General features: G+C 36.9%; 1 protein-coding gene across 1 annotated transcript in view; it reads left to right on the top strand.

The window, feature by feature from the left end:
• The window catches only part of igsf9a (immunoglobulin superfamily, member 9a), a 76,676-nt gene that overhangs the window by 14,635 nt on the left and 39,068 nt on the right, over positions 1 to 22,973 (top strand). Inside the window, exons 4-7 of the mRNA XM_042509698.2 lie at positions 8,269 to 8,415; positions 12,532 to 12,680; positions 13,925 to 14,036; positions 18,922 to 19,063. Coding sequence (XP_042365632.2) covers positions 8,269 to 8,415; positions 12,532 to 12,680; positions 13,925 to 14,036; positions 18,922 to 19,063 — 550 coding nt within the window. The remainder of the gene's footprint in view (positions 1 to 8,268; positions 8,416 to 12,531; positions 12,681 to 13,924; positions 14,037 to 18,921; positions 19,064 to 22,973) is intronic.

Below are 22,973 nucleotides of genomic sequence, written 5' to 3'. Positions count from 1 at the left end.
AAGGGGGATGAATTTTGGTCATTTTGCTAACAAGGTGGTTGCCACCTCAAATTGCTTAGTGACCACAATGCACATTTTCAATATGCCACCCAGTTTCCCAGTGTGGTTCATTAATATGTTTTCAACAGTTTTTGAACAACAAAAGAGCTCAGGCTTTGACTAAATAAAAAAACAACAGCTGTTCAATCAACTGCATATTTGGCTTTTGACAATAACAAGAGTATAGGTGATACTCAACTTACTGCCTGTGAGGCAAATCTAGCCCACAAAAACAAATAAACAGAAACAAAAATTGCACTGGGAGTTCTTTTGTACTGTGTGCATAAAAAAACATTTAAAAAAAGAAAGAAAAAAGAAGTGCAGACCCAGATCCCTATCATAGGTCCATACTAGGGTTGCAACAATTATATGAAATTTTCACAGTATGAAAAAAAATCATGGTTTCATGATATCATGGTATACACTTTTACACTATTATTATTATTATTATTATTATTGTTATTACCTTAATTACCTTCAAAGGAATTATAACAGAAGGGGTATTTTTTGGCTGAACAAAGCTTTATTATAATTGAACTTGAAACAATTCATCAATAGACGTAAATGTTAAAACTCTCCCTTTTGCAAATAAATAGTTAAATAAAGGTGAGCATCTTCCTTGGGTTGCATATTTTTCACTACTGTAGATTAGCATACGTGCACAGTAATTGTATACCTTGAGTGCAGTACACTGCTGCAACTCATGTCCAAAGTAAGCCCCAAATGTTCTTACTCATCTTCTTTTTATTTTTATCCCGTTTCCCTGAAGAGCATATTTGGTGTTTTAAATTAGTTGTATAAAGAGATATAGAGATTTTTAAAAAAATATAATTTATATTATTGTATATTTTTACAGTGACAGAGCACAATTAAATGTAATTGCACTAATGTTAGCAAGCAGCTAATTTGCATCTGTTGTCCCTGGGCAGGTAAACAAAGAATACCCAGAACAGCAAGTAGCCTACACTGCCTAAAAACAGGACAATACTTAAATATAAACATTTCACCACATAAAACAACACAATACATAAGTCAATAGAAGCAATTTCTAGGAGACAGGACTTTTTATCTGATAAATATGATTAATGTTTATTAACTGGCTCCCCGCGCCCCCCTGTCAGAAGTTTTTGCAGAAGTGGCTCCTGGGCAAAGCAAGTTATTGCCAACACTGTCTTTAAGGTCACTATATTATATTATTATGTGCAATCTCAGAAGATCTTTGGTGTCCCAGATTCATTGGTTGCACTGACACACAGTAAAGAACAGTAATCACTACATTAAGGTTTGTGTTGTCAAAGTATCAGAGCCTGCGTTCAGCTGAGCCAAGGCCTTTCTCATCTGAGCCGAGAGCCACTCCCTCGCTCAACCTGAGCAGGAAATATGATACAGACATTTACATAGCAATAAAGTCAGGGTGAACCTTGGCTGATGAATTATCGTAAGTGGGAGCAGGGCAGCCTTTAATTCCAGCCCGGGCTCATAAAAGACAGTAGCCCTTTTGTCGCTGACTGTGAAGACGATCCTTCAACGTACACTGATGTCACACTTCATTACCCTGGATGTTCGTTTCAAAAGAGGCAGGGCGATATACTGGTAGTAAAAACCCTAAAAATTTGCCTTCCCTTTTGGCCCGTGAATACACCTCTTGCACACTTCACTCAGCCATAAAGCATGCTGCACTGGAAAGCACCTTCTTTTTAAAAGGACAGGCATGCTAATCACATGCCTCTCCGGTGACAAACAGAAAGCTGCTGTTCTTAGCGGATACAAAGGTTTGAAAAAGATGCTTTGTCCAGTCTGATGCCGAGCTTGGGCTTTCTCACAGGTGCTGGCTGGTGTGGGAGTAACAGGTGCAGCATGGGAAACTAACGCTTTAGAGGTGGATCCAGTGGTGTGGATTTCATCTCCTCAGGCCGCGAATGTTCTCGGATGTCACAACAGTTTGGTTTTGAGTCCCACTGCTGTTGTGATCCAGGTTATCTAAGTGACTTACTCTGCTGGGGCTCCTTTTATAACTGCCATGCACTGAAGCAAAAGTTTGGCATTGAAAAAGAAAACATTGGAACTGAAAAAAATCTGCAGAAATATAAAAAAACAACATCAAAGTTTTTAGATTAAAAATATATATATATTTGTATGCTTCTGCACAGGCGATAGTCCTCATTATGTTTTGGTGTTGTCCGTCTGTCCATCCAAACATCCGTTTCTCTGTCTATCCCGTTCATGTGAAAGTGATTTCTCAAATACGTCATGAGGGAATTTCTTCAAATTTGGCACAAACATCCAGTTGAACTTAATGATGAAATAATACAATTTTTGAAGTCAAAGGTCAAGGTCACCGTGACTTTTCACATAATTCACATAAACACCATATCTCCTCCAGTGCCATGAAGGATTTTTGTTTTCAAATTTGGCACTCAATGATGAACTGATTAAGATTTTGTTGGTCAAAGGTTTAAGTAACTTTAACCTTGTGTCCATCTCAGGCTTGTTAAAGCTATACCTCAAGAACCAGTTGGAATTTTTTTTCGAATTTGACACAAACATCACTTTAACTCAAAGATTAACCGATCAGAATTTGGTGGTCAAAGGTCAAGATAACCTTGCATCCATCGCATTTTTGTGAACACAGTATCTCATGGAGGCCTTGAGGGAATTAAATCTAATTTGGCACAAACATCCATTTTGACTCCAGAATGAACTGATAAAAATGTGGTGGTTGAAAGTCAAAAGTGAAGGTCACTGTGAATGAATCATGTTTTGTTCTGTATGTGAAGCTTTCATGTTTTCACAGACATGGACGTAAACTGTAAGTGTAACTTGACTGGCTCTAAGAAGCAGGACTATGAGACCTGAAGATACGCTCACTCACAAACATGCAGATTAAATGAAAATCATGCTGTCCTTGCCCTTCTTCGTTGCCTCCTTTCTGTGTCAAAGCAGTGACAGAAAGTTAATACTGAAAATAAGAGTTGAGAAAAAAAAACATTTAAAAAAACTGTCATTGAAAAAACACATTAGAATGCAAAATAATAATAATGTCAATGTCAGTGCCCATGTTTTATTTTCAGTGCCAAAACTTACTCTTACTGTTCTGGCTCCATACATTCCTCCCTCTTCATCTCATAAAAGAGATAAAAATCGACCTTTTCTGATTGCGGGCCGCCTCATCCATCAATATGCTTTGTGCTTGACCGTGTGTGCAGCTCCTAACGTGTGAGATACATTAGATTGCTCCCTGGAGAGTGTTAAGAGCTCAGATGGTTTAAATGTATTTGTTGTAATAGAGCAGTAAAGATCAGAGGATTACCGTCTGCTTTGTGAACGCGACAGAAAGTCCCTCAGCAACCATACAGCTGCTGACTCTATAAAAAGTAAATACAGCTGTATAAATGTGCGGTTCGCGAGCTCTTCCCATGCACATCCCATCACAATCACCAGGAGCAGACGGTGTGTTCCTAACACTTTACACACTGTTAACATGGCTAATGTGCTTCCTTTCCCACATGGACAAACATGACAGTTTGCTCTGGGATTATTCGTGTTTGTTACTGCGGCAGTCTCAATTTAAATTCGATCATGATCACACGGCGGGGCTTAATAGAGCGGCGAGCCGAGGAGTGAAACCTTATCTGCCTCTTTCTCTAACCGAAACCTGAATGCCTCCGCACAGCTCGCCAAGAGCTGACGACATCCCTTGGAGACGATGTGGGCTGTTTGCCCGTGAATATCACATTCACAGGGACATAAATGTCCCAATAAAGTGGTATTGAATTTAAATAATTTCTCATACAGACCCCTGTCCAAACCCAACAAGACACTTCCCAGATGATTCCCCGGAAGACCTTTTTTTGTCATTTGAAAACTTCATTTCCAAAATGTTACGTATCCGTTTTAGAAGAAAGAAAATCAATACCTCTGGAGCATCCTTCACTCTGAATAAAACTGAATAGTGTTCCTTTTGTCACTAAAGAGCCTGCTTCTTTTTGAGCATTACGGAGCACCTCAAACCTGCCGGCATTACAAAGAAGAGTTGATGTTGTTTGAAGGTTGTTAGTTTTTTGTTGTTTAAAGCAGGATCCACGTCACAATTCTCAGTGCTTTGCATGAAACAGACGACAAAAAACCCCTAAATACAGGCATCAAATCAACTTTACACAACACCGGTGCAGCAGTGATAACATGAAAAATGGAAGCTGCAGAGAGTGTTAAAACGAAATTAAGGACGAGGCGAAACAGTTTTGCTGAAATTGTTAAATCTATTCAAAATGAGTTTTACAAAGGATCTCACTTCCAAAACGCTTCTCCATGACTTCACACAAAGTTTTTAATTCGCAGTTGAATGCAGATTATTTGTCATTTCTCTTTCTTTGAAAGCCATTGTGTTGAGAAAGATGATGACCACCGCATTTAATATTCTGTTCTACTGTAAAACCAGCAGAGTCCACAGACTTTTTGATTCAAACTGCAGCTTTTCATTTGTAACGAGTTTCGTCACAGCACTGAATGGTTTTGTGTTTCTCTGTAACCTGAGAGCGTATTGAGGGACGAAGCCCTTTGGGGGGGGGCTTTAGTTGGAAACAGTAAATGCAACGGACAAATGTGTGAGAGTGAGTGTGTTTGTGCATGAATTGAACTAACAGTGGATATTGTTTAGCTTGGACCAGTTAAAAGTGAGCAGCGGGGGGATGAGCAGGGCAGAACACGAGGAGGAAGAGGAGGTGTTGTTAGTGGGCCTCTACCTGTTGTATCATTTTCACTCTTATTTAGTTACCTGCATCATGAAATAATCCTAGTCTCTGTTTCAGCAGGCACTGTTGTTATTTTGAAGCAAATTTTGAGCAGCACATCTGTAAAGACAGATGTTTAATGATTTAATTGGATTGAGAAATGAGTTTTTCTCCATGCCTTTGCAGAAAATGGAAAACATATTGATTTATTATAGAATGGGGACTGCATTTAACGACAGCTAAGCTATATCAAAACATCCATTTAACTCCCACACAAGTACTGCAGTATCATCCAAGTCTCATTTATCCAGCCGTATGCTCAGTGCTTCCCAAACACATGCATTATCGCTAAAACCTTATTTTTGGAGTCTGGCTTTGAGGAGAGCATTGATAAGTTTCACTTTTAGTTCAGTTTTAAAAACTAAGCAAAAATATGTGTGTTTGGGAAGTACTGAGCATATGGTTTGGATCATACTGGAGGAGTTGTGTGGGATTTTGTAAACGGATGTTTTTCTGTTGATAAACGTGGTCCTAATAGGGGTCGACAGATTATCATCCTGGCCGATTATGATGACATTTTGACAGTTATCTATATCTGTGTTTTATTTCAATGATCACTGATACAATCAACTAGCCAAAAAGTACAAAGACAGTGTCAGCATAGGAGGAACTTTGACTTTTAGCTATTTTTATTTAAATGTTCACTTGACTTTATAAAAAAACTTGCTGGGAACTTGCTGTATTTGATGTTGAAAGTCTCAGTTTTGATTAAACATTTGCTAAAGGCATTTAAACAAAGTTTTGTTTCGGAGTTTGTCATATCCTAAATTCTAAATGTTGACAGAGAGATTTTCATTTTTATTGTAATAATCAGTATTGGTATCGACTCTGATAAACCGGTTGACTCCTAGTCCCTGATCAATCAGTGAATCAATATATTTGCTGTTTTTCGTGGAGGCATGCAAAGAAAACATGGTTTTCCTCTGGAATTCAAGTTAACACAGCATGACAAATTATGGAAAAAGTATTAAATATGAAGGTATTTGAATATCATGTATCATAAGAGTAACTGTATGAATGAATGATTTATCCATAGTCATGGTTTGGGTATTTTCAGAGGCCTCAGAGTCCCTCACTGTCACTGGTAAAAATACTGTAAGATGAAGACTTTGTGGATGTTCAGACTCTAATGTTCGACACGGCTGTATGATGCTGGAAACGCACCTTTCAAAGGTGAATTGTTGTTGTTTTTCCTTTAAGTTTTTGTCATTTTTTTTCATATATTTTATTGTGTCAAGAGCCACTTGGGAACTTTTCATTAAACCTCAATATTCATGTAAGATGAAGTGTGGCACATGGAGTTTAATTTATTATTCATCAAAGTGAGGATTAACTAAGTTTACAAGTTTTCCGCATTACAAATTAATTTACAAAGGATCATTTTGTGGTTGACGTATTTCTTAGGACTTTAAAAAGAAAAAGTAAATGCCAGTATACTTGATTTTCTCTTTCTCATTGAATCATTAAACATCTGTCTTTACAGATGTGCTGCTGGAAATTTGCTTCAAAGTGATACCAGAGAATTAGAGTGAGAGTAAAATGGACATTCTGGCCATTTTTATGTGTACTGTTTGCCAGCAGGCTAACTTCTGCATAAACAAAGCAACTTGCGGTGGGTTGCAAACTCATGAAGGTGAGGTTTGCAGTAAGGACCAAAAAAGCAGTGAGTCATGAAGTCACATTTTCAAAGAAGCAATCTGTAGTAATCAAAATATTACCAAAACTGCTAATTTCCCTGTTTGTTTTGCTGATATCAATAACGTGTTTGTTGAGACAAGATGTGTTGAAGAATGAGTGAGAGCTGCTGCTCAGTGGACAGCTGAGAGGCAGAGAGAGAGAAAGTATACACGAATAAAGTTTGAATCTAGTTTGTTTAAAAAAAGCACCAGGCAAGTTTAAAAGTAAGGGTCTTTGAGAAATCATTGAAAAGTTTTAAAATTTTGACCATAGAGTGTGTGGGAGCCCTGTACATAGTTAAATTTTAAAAAAAAATTTAGTAACACACTTTCTAGTGTTGCATCATATTCTGAGATATACATTATAATCACTAAACACTAACAAAACTGCAACAACAGTGCAGCTCTGCCTTCTTTTATTTTCATAAAAACTTTGAATTTTTATGAAGAAGAAAATGAAGTATTGCATTTGACTCTCGCCCTGAACATAATTGTTTTCTTGAGTTTTCTTTGGTGGCTACAAGTGGATTAAAAGAACGCAGAAATGTTGTTTTCTTATTTACATCAACAATTCAAAGCTAAATTTACATAACTTAACTCCAATCTCCATTTGTTTGCACACCGAGCACTCGCTAAAGCTTGTGCTCAATGTGTGCACACACTTGTTTTTACACTCTGACATGCACCACGCAAACACAGAGACACAAACAGTCCAAATTTCCCTCTGTCTCTGTGCCTGCTCTCCCTCTCACACTCAATTTACCTCGCATTCAAATCTCCTGCAATCATGTGTTTTTGTTTTTTTCTCAAATGGCAGCAGTCGTGGCGTCGGGTCATGCTCTTCCTTCACCTCCACCCCTTCCTTCCCCTTTTATCTGACGACTCCCAGTCACGTTTTCCACACAGCATCCCTGCCTCAGCACAACCTTTCCTCTGAGGTGCTATACTGACCTATATCACACTGAGCCAGTCAACATGAGAGAGGAGAAAAAAACTGCCAGAGGTCAAAGGGTGGGATTTTGAAATGCACTAATCCCGCGAGTGTTTGCTGATGTGTGTTTTGCTCTACTTTAACCCTCCCTCGCCTCTTCTTCCCTGTGGATTTAGTCCCCTTTGGCGGCTTGGAAAAGTAAATAAGGTGTGTTATCGCGGCCAACATACCTGACTCCAACTTCCTGCTTCTTTCTGTCTGTCAGCGCTGTCCCTCCCTACTGCAGTCACTAGAAATCAGAGCCTCTGTTAATAATTACCGTCACCACACAGCCATCCCAGCGGCACCGAGGCTTCCCCGCCGCAGTGTGTTTGCTGTTTTCGTGTTTGTATTTCGGAGATGGTGCAGAGAGAGGACTGTCCTTAATAATGCTTTCATTGACAGTTTCTCCTCAGCCATGCTGTTCCGCGCTGCTAGGTCACTGCACAATTGTCTGTCTGATAAAGTGTGAAAACTAGAAGGACACAAAAAGATGTGGGCTGCAGACTGGAAAAGATAAAGAGTTGATGTTGCGAGCTGCGCTCCGGCTCGAGGGAGCGGTCACCTGGCAACCAGGAGAGCACATTTCTGTGTGTGTGCATGTGTCGGCTGTTGTTTGTACGCAGCAGTTTTAGGCATCGTTTGAGGACAATGTTCTTTTTCAGCAGCTCACTTTCAAAGTTACACACAGCTCAGACCTGATGACAAGTGAAATCAGCATCACGTGTGGTAGGCCTGTCTCATGCCCTTCACGTCCGCTCTTTCACCTTTTGCCTGTGCTGTGTGTCCGCAGGGCGGGCATCTCTGGTACGAGTCACTGACCTGAGGCTGGACGACCTGCAGCTGGGTGACCAGGGCCTGTACGAGTGTCGAATCCTCTTACTGGATGAGCCCACGGATGAGCTGCAAAACGGCACCTGGACTCGGCTCTCTGTAACTGGTGAGGTTTATCAACCCTTTGAAACCTGGGCAAATTGGTTAGATTTTTTTCAAAAAACATGGGAAGAAGGCAATGAGTTATGTGAAAAGAAATGACTTAAAAATTAGCAAGAAATTAGGCAAAAATACAGGAAAATTACCTGAAAATTAGCACAAAAAAAGTTTTAAAAAATGTAAAATTATTTGGAGAAGTGCTTAAAAAACAATAATGATAACAAATAAATAATAAATAATTAAATAAGTACTTATGTCAATAAAATATCTCAGTAGTTTCCATAGAGTTTTTCCTCTTTTTTTCATAGCTTTTTAAATTATTTTCTAAATCGACAAATTTTTAAAAATTTTTGTTGAGCTTTTCTTACTGAGTAGCTCATTGCCTTTTCCCGATGTTTTTAAAAGAAATTGCACCAGTTTGCGTAGGATCAAGATTTAAATACCGAAACAAACAAAAAATTGCCAAACAAACAAAATCATAGGAAAGTAACTAAAAAAAAGCAAACAAAAAACAACAAGGAAATGACCTGAGCTGCTTTAAAATGATAATAGTTTTATAAGAATAACTTTAAATATATAATAATGATAATTTAAATACAGGTCTCCCTAGAATTTTTTTCTACCTTTTTCAAAAATTAATTCTGAATCTACAAATTTCTTGCAATTTCCGGGATCTTTCTTGCCAAATTATTCATTGCCTATTTTTCCTAGGCAAGAATTGTATTTGATTACTTATGCTGGCTGATTGCTGATCACTGGTTGTTGGAGGTTTTCTCAGATAAACCTTTAAACCTGATCAAATTGTCTTGATTTCTTCTTGATAAAATTAGTAAGTAACGAGTAAAAAGTACAAGAAAAGTACCTGAAAATAAGTTGTTTTTTTTTTTAAAAAAAAAAGAAGTAAAAAAACATCTTAGAAAAAGAGTTTTTCGAGTTATAATAATTCTGTAACATAATTTAAGATGATGATAATTGTAGATATCATTGTTTCCTTTTTCCCTGAACAATTTTCCCCTAGCTTTTAAAAAAAATAAATTATACATTTACTAATTTCTTGCAGTCTTAGAGCATTTCTTGTTCATTGCTTTTCATGTGTTTTTTTTAAGGAATCAAACCAATTTTCTCTCATTTCAAAGGTCTAAATACTTCTGAATGCAGCACAAGAAAAGTGATCTCAGTCCAGGTTTCAAAGGGTTAAATAGTGTGTGCTTTTCTTTTGCTTCATGGGACAAAATCAGTGATCCCAGTGTAAATAAAGGACGTGATTGAAACCTGTTTGAACAAGATGGCCCATCCCTGGTGTGTCAATCAGGGAGTCAATATAGATTTCTTTCATTCTTTAGTGGTAATTCCACAACAAACAGCAGAGAAAAGCCAGCCTTGAGTAGGCATTGGGCTTTGAATAAACCTCAATACTTTTTGCTAACAATTGAAACTTGTCTGTAACTCCAAAAAACAAAGCTCTTTTGTATTTCTTTCTGTGTCTAGACCAAATGTAAGTTTAGAAGTATGGCTCTTTTGTTAAAAAAGGGCTTGTAGAAGAGAAATGCTTATTTTTCGTAACGTCTCACCTTTCATTGAAATATACTTGCAATTTATAGAGTCGAAATGTTCCAGTCAGGTCTTTAAAGTGGAAATAGCACACTTATTCTGTTCTCTTTTTTGTGTCAGGAAATATAAATGACACTGCAGCCATTGTGCATGACTTTCCATTATAAAAAGAGGATAAAACATTTTCTATACATAGTTGTGGAGACATTGTCGAGGCTTCAGGCGTCTCGGTGGGTGTTTCCCATGGAAGCATTTGACTGACATTTGAGGGCTTGTGTTGCTAGGAGACCAATTGTGAGTTTCTATGGTGCGCTGCTGACTGAAGCAAGACATTGCGATTTAGCCTTAGCTGTAATTTAGGCCATATGTTCCTTCACAGCATTCAACACTCAGGAGGACATATTGTGCTTTTAAGTTTGTATTGCAATTGGAAAGTTGAAGTGAGCTAGGCCCCCGCTTACCTTATGAATCAGAGACTGTATACAAAGATGAACGACATAATAGCTCCCCAAAAGTGAAGCCAAAACATCTCAACCGCCTCCAGATGGCTGGCTGCAGTACAGGTCATAAGCCTCCATGTTAGCGGGTGGAACATGGGCCAAACTAAAAGATGAAAGTGCACGTCAAACACTTTTTGCCATTTTAGGTAGTTCTTATTACCCTGATGTTTGTTCAGTTCGTTTTTTTTGTTTTCTTTTATAAGTTTGACAGCTCTTTGTGCCAATCTGTGTGCACACAATTGGTCGGTCGTTTGGAAATCAATTGTGCGGAGATTGCAGGACGGCAGCAGACATATCAGGATCATTTTGGCTTCATTTTTGTGCAGTGGGAGGAAGTTAAGACCTGTAGCTCATCTTTATATACAGTAATTTAAAGCAACATTTTGCAACTTTTAATTGATTGTTAAGTGTCATTCCCCAGTCGCCATATACTAACATTTTGGGTTGGTGCTCCAGTTCGCCAATAAACCAAACGCGTTGATATTTTGCACATATTTTGGAGTATTTTATTTATTTCATGAAGCTCTATTTATCTTTACTCTATGTATAGCAGTTGTTTACACTTAAACCTTTGAAAAAACTTTTTCAAACTTATTTTGAAAGACCTTTTATCAAACGTTCTAGACAGATTAGGGAATTTGGTTAACTTTTGACTTTCTTCATGATGATTTTGAGGAGGAATCGTCTCTGAATCGAGTTGTCACCGTACGTATTGATAGGTTTAAATAATAAATCTAAAAATGAAATATGCATCATTATTTTTTTGTGCTTTGAAGTTTATCCTTATTTGGGAAAAACCTCTGCCGTGACTCCACACACAGACATACAGAACAAAGTGTGAGCGTGCACTGCTGATCAAAGGGAGGCGAGACAGTTTCACCGAGCTGGTCTGTGTGCGTCAGGTTAAAGATGAGAATTATAATAGATTATGACTGTGTACTTGAGGCTTTGGATGTAACATCAGTGACGTGCCCTGCAGGTACGCTCTTCACATCCCATTGTTTGCACTCTGCCTCAATATCTGAGATTGTCAGTGGCCTCTACAGGCTGGGAATACAAAGCTCAAAGAATTAAATCTATTTGCATGCAAAAGCTGATTTTTTTAAGGGACCAAAAGTATATGACAGGTTATTTTCTAATTATAGACAAGAGTCTCACCACACTCCTTCGACTACAGACACTAAAACAAACCTGTAATCCAGATAAGAAAAGAAAAATGACTCTTATTACTCTTAAAAGAAAACTACCAAACCCATTTTCAAACCTTCTCCCTGGTTATTTATTATACAAGAGTGCAATAAGGGTGTGAGTCACAGGGATTGAAATAAAATATTGAAGTTGTTTATGTCTGGAGTTGGACGTTAGGAAAAAAGGGCTCTCTGTATGTTTTCTGACGAGATCTGAGACTTTAAGTGGCAGCAAAACGTTCATGCCCGCACATCTAAAAGGCAGCGTTAAAGTGACATTTTTACTTTAGAATGTGAAATAATAATGTAAGTTGATGTCAGTAAACTGAACACAAGCTGTGGCTGTTTAACAAACAAGGCCGAGCTTCTGTCATGCTGTATAGAAATTGATAAAAAAAGAGAAGAGGAAGACAAAGGACTTTTTTGCTGCTAGTCTGCCTTTTCTCTTCAAAGTTTTTCTCTTATTGCTGCTGCTGGGAGGACAGACTTGCTACAAATTCTCTTTTTGCTGTAGACGTTGAGGTGTCTATGTGTGACTTTAGAGTTTTATTCACCTCAGTTCACCTCCATTTAAACAACCCCATTTGCTTATTTCTTCTTAAAATATTAAAATATTTATTCCCTGTCTTTTTAAAATAATTTTCTCGATCCAATAATTTCTTTGCAATTTGTAGGCCGTTCCTTATCAAGTAGCATGTTGCTTGTTTTTGAAATAAATCGTGTCAATTTGCTCAGGTTTAAATACGTGTGAAAGGCGTCTGAAAGCAGCAAAAGACAAGTGATGTTGCTCCAGGTCTCAAAGTGTTAATAGTAGGTGTTTTCCTTGTGTATAGATAAATAAATGTGTTTTTAGTTAAATATTCACCTTAATGTTATGTTCTGTAGCCCCACCCACCTTCACTGAAGCACCGCCTCCTGTGATGGAGGCTCTGGTTGGAAGTCACCTCTCTCTTACCTGTGTTGCTAACGGCAACCCTACTCCAGTCATCACCTGGTTAAAAGATGGCAGTGTGATTCCAAGACTAAATTACCAGGTATGTTTATATGATTAAGCATGCGTGAATGTATAGATATATGGATATTGTTTATGCGTCTCTAGCTCTTTCTATAGTATCTTCAATTTGTACTATACTATATTGTAGCTACCTATTATATCAAAATTGTTTAAAGGGACGGTTCATCTCATAATACAAAATAATGATAAAAAAATACATTTTTTTCTCTTACCTGTAGTGCTTTTCATTAATCTAGATTGTTTTAGTGTGACTTGACTTGAGCACCACAAGCTGATTGCCATTTAGTTCCATTATATTGGAGAGACGGCAGACATCTCTGCAGCCAATATCTCCAACTCTGTGCAACTCACACCAAAACAGTCAAAACTGATAAATAGCATGGGATGAACTGTCCCTTTAAATCTGTGAAATCTAAGCAAATCGAGGTAGGCAAATAAGAGGTAGGCAAAGAAAATTACCTGAAATAGGCAAAAAAGCAAAGTAAAAAACAAAAACAAACAAATGACTAAAGAAAAAGTATATATTCTGATATGTTCTGTAACATATGTACAATACAGAATTTAAATAATCACGTATAGTATATATTTTAGTATATTTTCTGGACAATTTTTCTTGATTTTGTTTTAAATAAAATTTTCTAATATTTCTCTCTCTCTCCCTTTTCAACATTAATTTTCAGGTTGTTTTCATGTCACATTTTAGCAAGTCCTTGCAGTTTGCCCATTGCCGTTTCCTCTTTTTATTTTTTTTAACAGAATGAAATGTTTTGGTTTAAATACTTGTCTAAGGCGTCTGAATGTAGCACAAGAAAACCTTATGTCCATCCAGGTTTCATCTTGAGTTATTTAAATGAAGCCATCTGGAAAGTGTAGAGTGGAAATCACAACCATCAGAACTTCTACAGTAACCACTTGTACAAAACTTGAATGTTCAATGTCATAAATTTTATATGAGAGGTCATAAAACACTGGTTCTTTAATATCTTAAATATTAAATGTTTAAAATCTTAATCTGCCAAGAAATTAGAAGCTGTAGCAGTAAAGTGCAAGTACTTCAAAATTGTACTTAAGTGCTGCACTTGAGCAAATGCAGTCAAATTCTACATCTATTTATCTTCTTATCAGTCTGTAGCTACAGTATGTGTGTACCTGTCTGTCTATACATCAAATACATACAGTATCTGTTGCATGTATCTACAGTATGTGCACTGTTTGCTTCCATCCTCCTGTCAGTCAGTCCAATGTGTCATATTTATTTACCAGGAAGGAGCCTTATCTCTGCGAGCAGTGAGCATGCAGTCAGCAGGACAGTACACCTGCCACGCCTCCAACTCGGAGGGAAACGTGACTCGCGTGACGAAAGTGAAGATCAAAGGTCAGTTGTTGCCTGTCTGTCTGCCTGTCTGTCTGTCTTTGTGCGTGCCTGCCTGTCTGTCTGCACGCCTGCCCGCCTGCCAGTTCCTTCACTCTCTGTGATGTCTGTGTGCCTGACTGGCTGGGAGCCACCCAAATTTACATTTCTGTTTCTCCTTCTTGCATCATATGACAGAGTGGTAAAAGAAACTCAAACTGAATTCAACTCTTATTCTGTGGTTGTGCAGATAATATTGATATCATGATATGAGACAGGATTTCAGCGGGGATTTTTGGAGTATTTCTGTCGTGATAAAGTAATGTGTTTTGCTCAATGTGAAGGCTGCATTTCAGAGATGTGGGATGTTTTCAGGGCTCGCCAGGCTGCTGAATCTGAGGGAAATGAAATATCTGTTTTTTTTGGTCATCAGAATCACACTATCAATCACTTTTCTTCTTATAAATGTCCCTGTTTGAATGTAAAAAGTAAATTTCTCCTAAAAAACGTGGTCAAAAACAAACCATGAGATTACTGACAGATTCACAGAACTTTTCCGATGACAGATTTCCAAATTAACTGTCCGATTTGAGGACAAAGGCATGCAGAATATGCAAATATGCTACTGTGTATCATAGGATTACACCGACACAGCACTGCATAATACATTGTGGAATTTATTTCTGACTTCTTCCTGTACTCCTACTCGTACACCTACTGCTGATTTTCTCCGGAGAAAAGGGACTCGTCTGGTGCGTAGTGCATGGGGAAATATTTTGTTTTGGCACGACGTCGCCTTGAGGTTTCACTTCATTTTGAAATCTCTCAGTTCCAGTGGTCACATTTTGAATAATAATCATCATCATGAGCACATCTCGCCCTAACACTACTCAGTCTAAGTCACATTATCTGAGCTTTGGCTGCATTTTTGCACGACGTTGCCACATGGATGGATTACAGGAGACTAATAGCTGATCTGGATGAAGTCAGTCTAAAAGCCTTAAGTAACCTCTAAACTGTCACTCATGCATATATCCATCGAGCATATAAATCCAATCAGTAATGACTGCTGTGGAGATCATGTGGTTATTTATACATGAGACATGTGGTATGTCGATCCCTCTTTATTAGCTTTTTGCAAACAGCACACGTGTCGGGGCTCAGCACGCTATAGGGAGATAAATGTGACATTTTAGCACCATGTTGTAGTAGCTGTATGCGATTGTTTTCCAAGTAGATTACATTGTTGTATTTGACAGCACAGAGTGTCATTGATATTGTGATGTAACCTTTTATTCAACTTTTTGGGGTTTTGAAAAGGCTTCTTTGTCAGCTTTTCTTAGTTGCTTTGGCATAATCATCAAATGAAAATCATCATTCTCAGCACACTGTGTAATTCTCAAATCCACAGCTCAGACTCTCTGAACACCATATGCATTTCTTCTTGTTCAACACACAGATGCACTGACTTTTTTCTTGGTTTTGTTATGTCTCCGCACTTAGAATTAATGATGAACTAATTATATTTTGGTCGTCAAGGGTAAATTAGTATTAGTGTCAAGTATTTGACCAAATATCTCCATTTTGTTCCTGAGATACGATGTTGAGCAATGGCCAGAAAAGAGATATTTGTAGGACGTTTTGATTTCACAGTGATGTTGACCTTTGACCTGTTCTTTAGAAAATGTCATCACTTCATCATTTTATCCTATTAGACATTTGTGTGAAATTTTGACATAATTAACATATGAATTCTTGAGTTTGGACCAAAAACGTGCTTTATGAGGTTACAGTGATCTTTAACAACCAAAATCTCATCAGTTTATCCTTTGAATCCAACTGGATGTTTTTGCCAAATTTTTGGAATTTCCCTCATAGCCTTCCTAAAATATTGCATTCATGAGAATAAGATGAGCGCAAGGTCACAATGACATTGACTTCAACCACCTAAATCTAAATAAATTAATCATTGAGTCCAAGTGGACGTTTGTGCCAAATTTAGAGAATTTCCTCAAGGCGATATTGCATTTACAAGAATGAGACGAAAGCATGGTATGGTTTTTTCAAGGTCATTGTTAAGTACAAGTGAGTGTTTGTTTCAAATTTGACGAAATTCCCTCAAGACTTTTTTTGAGATATCGCGTTTACAAGAATGGGATAGATGGACAGAAAACCCCAAAACATAATGCCTCCAGCCAATGCTGTTGCTGGCACTAAGGCTTAAAAATGACACGTAAAAAAAAAAAGTACCATATTAATAAATTACTCCAAGGACATGTTACTTTTCATTTTAATATTCTTTAGAGTGTGTGGGCAGGTGTAAAATAATGGAAAAAAATCTTGTTGATAAATATTTTTTAATGAAGCTTTAATGAAAAAATGAATCAAACAAATACAACTGGCATATGAACACTTTCCCACTCTCCCTCCATCTCTTCCTCTCTACTCCTCTCTTACTTATAACATCAAAGTTTAACAGTACACATAAAAATTTAACATAGCTAATGTAGCAAGCCAACTATATTTCGACTCACTGTAAATGCAAGTGACTTCAGTGTGCCTGCAGAAGTTAAAAGAGTGGAGATCTCAGTGTTTTTCGTGAGACACAGTAAGCACTTCTTCATGTGACTTGTTTTTTAAGCTTTTGAAATAAAAACGTGTGGACAGATGTGGTCAGAGATTGTCGCTGGAAGCTGCCTCTTGTTCTGGGTTTCACTCTGTCATCGTCACATCATAGTCAAAAGACATGTGGCGCTTCTTTTTCTTCCAGGCAGCTGGAAACTTGCACACTTTCCCCACTTAAACTAAATTCCCACAGTAAGAACAGACTAGTCGTATCAAATGTATAAATGGCAAATATAGTGAAGTAAAAAGTATATTACTGACTCAAAAACAAACTTGAGTTTTGAGTATACATTTCCCTTAGGTAGTATGGAAAAAAGTTAGAAAATACTAATTTTGTGAGTAATCAACTTAAAACATGTGTTCATAATTATGGTTATTACGTAGGCTGCATTATATTTCCATTATTATAAACAATTATTATGAACGAGGTTTAAGTTGCTTAATCTCAAAAATTTAAGTCAACCCTACAATTATTTTTTAAATTATTTTGAAGGAATTTTAAAGTTGTAACCATTTGAAACCTGCATTGACATCAGTTTTTTTGGCAGCAAACTTGGTTTAACTATTTTGGGAAAAATAAAAACGTGGGGAAAAAGGCAATGACCAACTTAGCAAGAAATGTCCCACAAATTGCTATAAATTAAAAGGTGACATCTAATAAATTCCTTCTTCAAAACAGGGGAGATTATTTATATATTATCAAAATAATAGAACATTTTTATAGTTATAATTTTAACTAATTTGTATTATTTTATTTCATTTTTTAAATTTTATTACACAAGAAAATGTATCCATAGATATTTTTTAATGTTCAGGACTTTTTTTCTAGGTCATTTTCCTGTTTTGTTTTTTTTTCTTTTGTTGTCTTTACATTTTATGTTCGTTTTTAAAATTATTTTCAGGTGATTTTCTAGTAAAAACGGTTTCAAAAGGTTAAATATTAAAAATATTGTCATTCATAATCATGTTCTTTGTATAACTGACGTTTTGCAAAATATTGTATGTGCCGTTCTGGTCCAGTTAGCAACATTAGCAGCTGATCAGCAACTGCAAGGACAGTGTGTGTTTCATAATGTATAGCCGTATCACTACCCAGGCCCTCCTATTTTAAACTACCTAAATGAAAGCATGGAAAAAGTCATTACAAAACATTTCTGAAAAAATGTAGAAAATTAATCTAAAAAATGTGGGAACCTTGAATTTGAAAGAAGGAACATAAAAAGGACCAATTACATGATCCTCTTCTTACTTAACAGGCATAGTTTCATTACTTCAGACAGCATTGAGGGTACTTAATGCGAAAAGGGGAAGAAAGGTAAGCAGCAACATTGAGAAACCTTTGAATAGATCATTGAAATGGATGTTTATATAACATGAGCTATGGGACAGTATTATTGGGTTACTGTGTTGAGGTCTCAATGAGAAATGACATCAAGAAACACCGTTTTAGTGTTTTCTGCCACACTGACGCAGCTCCTCAGACATCTGACTGAAGCGATGATAAAGGGACGTGTCAGGTTGAAGGCTGCGATGTGCTCAAAGGGGAAGTTATTTACTTTTGACATGAGTGAAATGTTTTGAGTGAATGACCACCTTTTGCAGGGAAAATACAGAGTGTTGTGCTCTGCATATAAAACAGTGATTGCTCTGTGTATGTTTTCAGAACTGTGAAAAGCAATTTGAAATCATTTTGAGACATTTTCTGACAGTTTGTAGACCGAATGATGATTAGGCAGTGAACACTTTGAAACCTGAAAAAATCGTTTGATTTCTTTCAAAAATATGGAAGAAATGACTCAAAAATGAGAAATTAGTAGAACAAAAATTATAACAAAGTGACCTGAAAATAAGCCAAAAAGAAAAAAAGGCCGAAAAATACGCTATTTTTTTCCACATATTTTTAAATATGTAATTACAAGACTTGTAAACCTAGTTTTCTGGGGGGGTTTTTTCTATTTTTTGATAATATCTATAATTCCCCCCTAGCTAATTTTCAAGTCATTTCCTTCTCAGCTTTTGATATTTTTTTGGAATTGGTGGGACATTTTCTTCTTTCTTGGCAAGTTGCTTATCTTTTTCTCCTGTGTTTTTGGGAAAAAAAAAAAAAAACAGTTGAATGTTCCCATATTTCAGAGGTTTAAATGCTCATGAGGTGTCTGAAAGCAGCACAGGAGAACTGATGGTTAATCCAGGTGTTAAAGAGCAGATAAAAAAGTAATAATTGCCAAAAATAATTGTTTGCAGCCCTTTTTGTAAATATACTGTATTTTCTGCCTCCCACCAGGCGCACCCGTCATTGTCGTCCCTCCCAAAAACACCTCTCTCAACAAGTCCCAGAATGCACTTCTCCAGTGCCAGGCGGTGGCCGACCCCCCAAACATGACCTATGTGTGGCAGAAAGATGGAGAGAACGTCCATCACATAGAGTGAGTGCAATCATTACTCTTTGTTCCCAAGCAATCCATTTTCACCCTTTGATGTTTTATGCAGTTGTTCAGCACAGTGGAGCAAATTGTTACCTTTGTGGGGTTTGTTTTTTGTATTCTTAAGGCTCTGGGAGTAGTTGTTACATCTAATTCAAATCTAACTTTGTGCTTTTCTTGGAAGATTGTAGAACAAAATGTTCCACAGAAAAGAAATACAGAAAAAATCAACAAAAATAGATGTAACATCACTGTGGAAATGTGAAATAAACAAAGGACGATTAGTAAGATCAATTACATCAACAGTGTGAAAACACGAAACATTTTGTTTGAAATGGCTATTCCAGAGGTTAGATCTATATGGAGTAAAACATACCTCTTTATGTCCACAAATGCTCAAATCTGCCTCCTCCCGGGTCTTAGTTCTAGTCCACGGAGCTGCAGAACATGAAAGCCAGTCCCAGCAGACCAGATGAATCCAGGAGCGACATTTCTTAAAAGCCTGTCTGACATGTACTCATGTGCCGGTCCACTGACTGATTTGATGACAAATGTTGAATCTTCTCCTAAAACTGACATGGAGTAAGTGGAGTGATGTTAAAAACAGGTGCAACAGCTGCTTTATTTCAGCTCTTGCATGTGTGTTGCTACATTCTGAATGAAATTTGGAAAGTTTTTTCACTGAATTTGGGTGATCGAGAGCATTAGATGGTGTAACACATGAGAAGACAAAGGCAATCATGAAAATTAAAGTAATTTGAGTCATAAAACACTTTCAATGTAATCAATAATTTGTCGTGCACTCAGAGCTCCTGCTCCTCGTATATGAAAAAGTCACACTAAAGACGTATCGTTTGCATGTTGGAAGTCCCTCCGTGCACAGTTTCTTTTTCAGCTTTAGGTTTTCTAACTAACTTTAGCTTGCACTAAAATAGCATCACTTAGCTCGCAACTGTAAAATCTTGATAATGCCACAGAAATGCCAAGGATGGTTCCCTGGAGAAATACTCACCACTCCATATATTTTTGTTATTCACAAAGACAGTGCAGTGTGTCCGTCCTCAGGGGAGTCTGCAGTGGCTGATGCTTTAGATGCCACAATATGCAGTACAAGTAAAACTTTTAAAGGAATAATTCAACCCCCAAATGACCATTTGTATTTCAGCTACTTACCCCGTGTTACGTTAAATTTGTGAGGAAAACATTGTTTTTCTTGCATGCATCTATGGTGAATAAAAATAAAGAAAATCGAGAGGGTTTCACAACAGCAAAACTATACCAAATCTTCCATTTAGAGAGATTTATCCAGTTGTATGCGCAGTACTTCCCAAACAGACAGCCCTCTGTGACAGGGAGCCTAACTGAAACTGATTTATTTATTTATTCATTTATTTATTCAAAAAAATTCAGATTTTTATTGATTTCGAATGGGTTGGTACATGACAGGTTTACATGTCAAATGGGATATTCAATTGGCAACAACAGAAATAAAAGTCAGAATCTCACACAGATTTTTTTATAATTTTAAAATGAAATAAAAAAAAAAATAAAATTAAGAATAGGCAGAGGATGACAGAACAATAGTCATATTTCAGGGTTTTCAGACTGTGTAACATAATTCCAAAAGTCCCTCCAGATTGGTCCCTTGGCATGGTTTCTTTCGGTTATCCCGGCCAGCATGGATTTGTAAGAGGCAGTTTTTTTTCATCTAATTGGCTCATTTTCTCATTTCCTTTCCTTGTGGTAGATTTATTTTTTGTGTTCTTTTTGTGTTTTACGTTATTGTTTTGGAATTTTATATTTAGATTTTGTATTTTTGCTCCATGTTTTCTGGTCTGTATCTTTTGTTGCTGCCTGTCACGGCCAGGACAGTCTTGGAAAAAGAGATTTTTAATCTCTGTGTTTTTCTGGTTAAATAAAGGTTGAATGAATAGCTAAAATTTTATGGGGGATTGGTTGACTTCTAGTTTGAAAGTGAAATTGATCTATGCTCTCCTCAAAGACAGATTTCATTGCCGAAAACACTCGCTGACACGGAAGCGCTTGTCTATCACTGTCTCAGTCAGTTAGTTAGTTAGTGTTTTTGTGTGACTATGTGTTTTAAAGGGTTAGTTCGAATTCACCAAAGTCACGCAATAACACAAATAAACTACAGATGGAGGCAGCGGTCGATCAGTAGCTTCTGTGTTTTGTTAATGGAGTTTGGCTTTAAAGAAAGTGTAGAAAAGTTTAACTTTTAGTTCAGTTCCTTGTCAGAAAGGGCTGTCTGTTTGGGAACCACTGAGCATACGACTAAATAAATGAGACTTGGATTAAACTGTACAAGTTATGTGACAACTTAAATACCCTTGTATACTGTGATGCTGCTCATACCTAGGCCTACAGAAAACCCTGGGGCACTCTATTAGCCAAAAACACACTCTGCTGTCTGGCTTCTTTTCCAGAAATAATAGATTTTTAAACATTACTTTACAATTATTTTATATTGATACTGGCATCTGTGCCATTCAGCCTTCACATGTTGCCACTGAAACGACAAATGCTTCCATACATTGCCACGTATTCTCTGCTTTTCACAACAGACGATGCACAACTGTGCACTTCTGTGCGAGGTGCTGAAATCCTGTCAACTTCTAGATGTCACCACATTTCCTGCAAGTGAGCAGACATAACACCGGGGTTCAAAACACTGATGCAAAATCCGAAAAGAGAAGCTGTGCTCTAACTTTTAAATCCTTGGCACAAAATGTCAAGCCCCGAGCCAGTAACCTTGGTGTGTTTTTTTGATGCCTATTTGAATTTCACATCAGAAATAGCAAATAAAATCCACCTTTTATCATCTCAGAAATATTGCCGATGTACAACTCTCTCTCTTTCTCTCTCCTGGGCAGATACTGGAGGAGTAAAGTATTCTTTCATCACTAGCAGGCTTGATTACAGCAAACCTCTGTTTTTCTGGTCTGCCAGAGAATCCTCTCAGTTTTCAGTTGTCTAACGCGGCCCTTAGATGTGTGTCAGCCTGTAAAAACATGTTCTGCAGCCTGAGTTAATTCCAAGTGAAAAGAGACAATTTGATATAAACACAAACTGAACAATACGTGAATGACAGCCCCTTTAAAGGAATCCTTAAACCCCTGAAATGACCATTTATTTATCAATACTCACCCTGTGTTTTGTTGAATTCTTGATAAAAACATGCACAGATTAAACGAGAATCAACGTTTTTTGGTTGTTGTTTTTTTTTTAAAACAAAAACAGCCAAAGTCATTGTTGCTAATGTTTTTAGGGATTTTAGGGAATATTAACAGCAATTTTGATCATCATCCAATCTTTTCAGTGATTAAATAAATATCAAGACTATGAGCTTATATATAGTTTTTTTCACATTAATTATGATGTCATCATATTATGGTAATTAAATTATTAAAATAATGATAGGAAAATATAACAAATACCAAATTAGATTAAATTAAGGCAAGAGGCCTATGAAAACTATGCGATCTGTTGAAAAGGTTTTTGCTTTTATAGCCCCAAGGCAATAAAAAATGCAAAAAAAAAAATAAAAAAAATCCACTGCGTTTACCTTGGTGAGGACTTGAAACGGTTATGTTTTTTTTTAATGCTGGTAAGGGAGTGGTTTATCGATATTTTCTATAAAAATTAATAAGTGACTATTTGTAATGTAGAAGTGGTTACTTAAGACAGATTTATCATCTTCCTCTGCTGCTCTGTAGAGCCTGTAAGCTTCTTTTAGTGCACATTTATTACACTTTCCTAAAGAGCTTGTGGAGATAAAAACCAGAGAAAAAAGGAAAGTGAATAGTTTTGATTTTTTTACCCAAATGGCAGTAATAAAAAAAAAGAATGCATTATTTAATGAAGGCCGCATGTATGTATGTAATAACCTCTACCA

This window comes from Plectropomus leopardus, chromosome 20, assembly GCF_026936395.1.
Source record: "Plectropomus leopardus strain MGB_pleo_1.0 chromosome 20, ASM2693639v1, whole genome shotgun sequence".
Lineage (NCBI taxonomy): Eukaryota > Metazoa > Chordata > Actinopteri > Perciformes > Serranidae > Plectropomus > Plectropomus leopardus.
This window is presented reverse-complemented; position numbering and strand designations above follow the sequence as displayed.